We start from the raw sequence: 6,000 nt of genomic DNA on the forward strand, positions 1-6,000 counted from the left end.
AATAGATGGCTGTGGCCTGTGTTTTTTGACTCCCAGGTCACTAGTGTCAAAGTTTGACTCAGACTCACAATTTATCAGACCACTCTGTTTTATTAGCAAAGCTGCTCTGCTAATATATTTAGAAGTGAGCCCCCCAAGTGGGCCTTGTGTCTCTTAATTTATACAGCTTGCTGGAGAACAAGTTACAAAGAAATTACAGAAAAAAGAAGAAAAAGATTTTAGTCACCACCCTCCGAGATCCCTGAGACCAGTCACGTATCTTCAATTACCTGCCACCCTTAACAATCTCCTTTAACAGCTTCCAGTTAACTTAACTAATTGCCCTTCACACCTTCCATTCTGATGCCTGCTTCTTAGATGTGCTGGCTCTATCTTAATTGCTTCTCCATTCAAAAGCTAACTGTCCCTACGTGTACTCCCTCAGATACTTTGTAATACGTTTTGGCATACCCTCTCATATACAATGTATCCAGCATGTCCCCTTATACAACGTTATACTTATACAATGTTATACTTCCACACTAGTATGGGAGCAGCGTGAGGAACTCACCCTTCAGTTGATGAACATCCTGATTATCCTTGCACGAAGTTGTTTGCTTTTCACACTGTACACAATGGGGTTCATTAGGGGTGGGACCAGCAGATAGAAGTAGCCCAGGACAAACTGAAGCAAGTGAGAAGAGCTATTCCCAAATCTGTGTATCACAGACAAGCCGATCTCTGGTAGGTAGAAGAGCAGGACGGCACAGAGGTGGGAAACGCAGGTGTTCAAGACCCTGAGACACTCTGCATGGGACACGACATTCAGCACTGTTTTGAAGATCATCACATAAGAGAGGAAGATGAGCAACGAGTCCAACCCAATGGTTAAGACTAGAGTAGACAAGCCATAGACATTGTTGACTGTGATATCCGAACAAGCCAGGTTCATGACCTCCTGATGTACACAGTAGGAATGGGAGAGAATATTAGTTCGACAGTATTGGAACCGTTTCAGCAGAAAAGGGAATGGTAATACTAAGACCACCCCTCTTAGCACACACAGCAGTCCCATTTTGGATAACCTCCATGGAGTTAAGATGGAGGCATATCTCAGTGGGTTACAGATTGCAATGAAGCGGTCAAAGGCCATCAACAAGAGGAAGGAGGATTCCATACATTGAAGCAAGTGGATGAAGAACAGCTGGGCAAAACAGGCATCAAGGCTGATCTCCCTAGAGTTGAACAAGAACATGCCCAGTATCGTCGGTATGGTAGATATTGATAAGCCAAGGTCCGTGATGGACAACATGGAAAGGAAAATGTACATGGGCTCATGGAGGCTTGGATCTGTTTTTATAATGAACAGAATGACTGAATTTCCTACTATTGAAAGAACATATATTAAGCAGAAAGGGACAGAGATCCAGAGATAGACATCTTCCTTTCCAGGTATCCCGGTGAGAAGGAAAATTGTAAATTGGAATTTGGTTTCATTGACAGCTGACATAATGGACTGGGCAGGTTCAAGGAGTTTTCAGTGTTCCTTCCTGAAAGAAAAACGAACAGGAGACTAGCTGATATTTAACTAGACATCTTTCTGCTCTGAGTGCAAGTCTAGAGACTCCCAGGAGCTCAAGAAAGATCAGCAAAAACACACTCTTGGATTTACACCATTAATAGGATGAAAGGCACTGGCAGATTGGATCAGACCTGCAGTCCATCTAGTGCACTATCCAGTAGCCAGTTCCAGAAGCTTCAGAGGCAGGTGGAAGAAACCCTGCAATAGGGAGCAATGAGATAACCAGCGCCCAGGGAAAGTTTCCCCTTGACAACCACTAGTTAGACATATTTTGTGGTGTAAATCAGGAGGGTCTACAGCTCTTTCCAGTTACCCCTATAACCATCCAGTCCCTCTTTGAATCCTGCTATAGTCTCATCCCCAGTGATATCTTGTGGCTGGGAGTTCCGCATCCTATTTGATAACTGTGATTTTACAGTTGTAACTTTCACATAGACACCCTTTCTGGCCCTTCACTTCTGAGTGTGGCCCATTGTATCATGACTCGTGCATGAACACATAGCAAGTGCATGGTGAAAGTAGTCATTGTATTATCTGTCCTCCATTGAAGCTATTTGTAAATGTGTTTCATTGCCTCATTATATACATTTTTTTCACTTTCTCCACTTCTCTCAAGGTTCCCTCCCTACTGTGAACTATAGGGTACAGATGTGGGGACCCGTATGAAGGACCCCCGAAGTTTATTTCTACCAGCTTATGTTAAACACTTCACCAAGGCACAAATCCTTCCTTGTCCTTGGATGGGTACTCCTGCCACCACCAAGAGAGTTAGAGAAAGATTCAGGAAAATGACCACTTGGAGTTCCTGTTTCCTTAAAATATCCCCCCAAGTCCCGTCACCCCCTTTCCTGGGGAGCCTTGAGAATAATCTACCAACCAAATAGGTAAACCAGATTCTTCAAAAACAGAACTTTATTATAAAGAAGTAAAAGAAACACCTCTATAAAATCAGGATGGAAGGTAACTTTACAGGGTAATCAGATTCAAAACACAGAGGATTCCCCTCTAGGTAAACTTTAAAATTACGAAAAACAGGGATAAATCTCCCTCTAAGCAAAGGGAAAATTCACAAGCTAAAAACAAAAGATAATCTAACACACCTTGCCTTATTTACTTACTCTTTTTGCAATACTGAGACAAACAAAGCCTTCTTCCACCCCCCTGCCCCCAACCCCAATTTGAAAATATCTCTTTCCCCATTGGTCCTTTTGCTCAGGTGCCAACCAGGTTATTTGAGCTTCTTAACCCCTTACAGGTAAGGAGGAATTCTAGGCTACCTTCAACTGTATGTTTATGAGAACTCCTCAGAGTCAAAATTCTGCCACTGCCTCTTTGTAGCACATGGGATCAATTCGCAGGGCCAGGTTCTGAATTCAGTAACTGTGACTTCAACTGCAGCACTCCACATATAAATGTGTAAATATGATCAGAACCGAACTGTGTTAACTCTCCCTTACCAAATGCTCTTGGTGATACACCCTGACTCTCAAGAATCCCTCCAAGAGAAATTGAAGTGCTTTGCCTGGTCAGCATTGACCAGAGAAAACAATCATCCAACAAGCTTCTCTTCATCCTCACAGGAACTGCATCATCTCCCCGTGCAAGGATCTGTGGATTTCAGGCAAGTTACAAGATAAGACTGACAGTTACTTCAGCTGGGGGGAAGGGTTGGCTTCACAAATGGGTGAATAATGCAAACACTAGTTGTGCACTAATATCCAGCTGACTGTGCAAGTTACTTCAGCCATGAGTGCGTAACAGCTGATGGGCGTAAATTATAGACAACCTCTATTGCACTCCCCTTTGCTGCACCGCGGCTCTGCTTTTTGCAGAAACACAGGCCAGTGGTTCTGTTCTCTTAGGGCTGTTTGGAAAGTCTTGCACAAGTCTTGCAGAGTGAATGAATGCAGAACCCTTAATGTATGTGTTAGAAACAGCTTCCTGTGAGTTACCAGGAGATAGTATCATAGAATGGTTCACTGAACAAAACAATTAATAGCACAAACCCATTGCAACCAGGATGTGGAGTACTTCTGAAATAGTTTCTAAAAAAAGGCCATTAACTGTGTCATTGAAAATTAACCACTCTTTGTTTTAGGAATCAGAATTGCCTGAGACTTTTTTTTATTTTAGAGAGTCAGCATAGCCCCACACAGCAGGAGAGTCAGCATAGCCCCACACAGGGTGGGAAGCTGCTCTGTTTTCCATACACTTTAACAGAGTTATCCAGGATTTTCGGTGGCATTTTCAAACAATACACTTCTGCATGGGTACTTTTCCACAGACCCTTCCAACAATGCCTTGTAAGGACAAAATCATACATATTGCAGTGATAAGTAATTTTTCCAGTTTAAGCAAGTGTTGAGGGTAAATCATAGTCCAAATGCCATACTGTCTCTTGGCCACCCACTAAGATGACCCTTTCCCATCCTTAGCACATACAATTATCCTGCAATAGGGGCATCACAAAACCTTATCAGATAATTTCTTCCACAACTGTTACCTGTGCTCCTTCTTATTGCAATTCCAACAACTCTACTGCTAACTTTGGCTAGACATGCATGTTATGAAACTTTGGTTTGTAATATTTGTATTATGATGAAAAGTTTTGTCATGCCATTTGCATATCTGTACTTTAGTACACTCATTCCAACTCATTCTTTCCCCTCTGATCTGCTTTCAGAGATGTTTTCTCAGGTTAGAGTGGGACTTAGAAACCTAGTTTATGTCATCTGGATTTCTTCAGAACCTGAAAAGATGACAGCATCTCAGCCCTCATTCAGTCCCTTGTCAGCAAACAAAAGTCTAGTCTCTCCTCTGTCCCTGGGTTAATAGCTGACTGGGTCTCCTCAGCTTCTGTTCTGTCAGTCTGTAGCCTGTCTCCGGAGTGGGAACAAGCATTGGGATTGCTATAGAAAATATTCATTCCTTGAGCTCTCACTTACTAGTACAAGGTAACCCCAGCACCTGTGATTCAGCCATGATGAGAGCTTGCCGGACATGGATTTCAAAGTCAATTGCATGAGTATTCAGGGAAATGGAACCTCATTTCCCACAGAAAAGTAGCCTATTGCTCACTGGCTGCCTGTGTCCTGTATTCATAAAATGCAGAGTACTGGGAACGGCACTGTGACATCTATGGAGCTGAGCTGCCATAATGAATGTGTGGGTTAAACCCAGTTCTGGGGATGTTTGCTGTAGAGCTTTATTGGGTTAAGTACAAGTGTCCTGTATTCATAAAATGTGGAGCACTGGGAACGGCACTGTGCTGCCATAATGAATGTGTGGGTTAAACCCAGTTCTCGGGATGTTTGCTGTAGAGCTGTATTGGGTTAAGTATTGGGATGTTTGTGCTCCACCTATATTAGGAGAAACTCGTCTGGCTCATCTTAGTTTAGCAGCAGGCTGCTAAAAAAGAAGCAGGAAGAGAAGCAACAGCTCAAGAAAAGCCATCACTCAGTGAGCACTTCAGGAAGGTTGAGAGACAACATGGGAGCTACAAGCTGGGAAGAGCCTATTTCCAGGCTCCAGCCACGTTACACAGCTTGTTTTCCCAGCACTGGGAGTCTGTCCAGAGGTGGGACAGCTGTTGCTCAGAAGCTCTTCAAGCTGACAGGCACAGACACGGCTGGGGAAGTCTAAAGGCTCTCAGCCTGCCTGGGTCCCCAACAGAGTGGGAGGGCTTGGACTCAGAGACATGTACAGACTGTCGTTTGAAAAAAACCTCTTATTCTCCCATGTTACACTTTCTTCCTTCTCTTCAGATCAAACAGTATTTGAGGGCAAGAAGGCTGGCTGGTCACTCCTCTCAGCACTCATCATAGACTCCTAGAGGGAAGAGCCACAGGTGCCGAACACACTCAGACCTGCAGGGCCAGCCCAGTGGACCCGCAGAGTGTGGTAGCCCAGAGCCCAGCCTGAGAGTGGGAGGATCGTGGGATTCCAGCCCAGGAGAGGGAAAACTACAAGGTCTGATGTCTGGCACTCAGAGGCCAGAGAGGGGGTGGAGATGCCAGTATCCCTGCAGCTCTGAGGGGTATCTACAGGGCAGAAACGTTGGAGCCCAGAGCCAGTCAGGAAAAAGAAATATGCCCTATCAGACCTCTTACTATAGAACAACGCAGCTCTCAATTCCTGCGTTCATAATCGAGCCAGAGAATAAAACCTTTGAAAATGCTTTTGCTGAATAAATTTCCAGCAGCAAATATACCTGAGGCGATTTGTGAACTAGTCACTGATATTCCATGGGGTCTCATCTCGCTCAGCCACCGGCAGGATTGGGCCCATAAGAAAATAAAAACAAGAACGGCCATACTGGGTCAGACCACAGGTCCATCTAGCCCAGTGTCCCGTCTTCTGACAGTGGCCAATGCCAGGTGCCGCAGAGGGAATGACCAGAACAGGGAATCACCAAGTGATCCATCCTCTGTCACTCATTC

General features: G+C 44.4%; 1 protein-coding gene across 1 annotated transcript; it reads right to left on the reverse strand.

Annotated features, from left to right (window-relative positions):
- Positions 1-553: 553 nt before the first annotated feature.
- Positions 554-1,489, reverse strand: LOC140896505 (olfactory receptor 51G2). The gene has a single exon (XM_073308463.1). It carries the CDS (start codon positions 1,487-1,489, stop codon positions 554-556), a length of 936 nt encoding a protein of 311 aa, XP_073164564.1.
- Between the last annotated feature and the right edge of the window lie 4,511 nt (positions 1,490-6,000).

The sequence above is a fragment of the Lepidochelys kempii genome, chromosome 1, assembly GCF_965140285.1.
Source record: "Lepidochelys kempii isolate rLepKem1 chromosome 1, rLepKem1.hap1, whole genome shotgun sequence".
Classification (NCBI taxonomy): Eukaryota; Metazoa; Chordata; order Testudines; family Cheloniidae; genus Lepidochelys; species Lepidochelys kempii.

Excerpts from the sequence above, each read along its gene's own strand:
- LOC140896505 (XM_073308463.1), bottom strand. The coding sequence starts at position 1,489 with ATGTCAGCTGTCAATGAAACCAAATTCCAATTTACAATTTTCCTTCTC.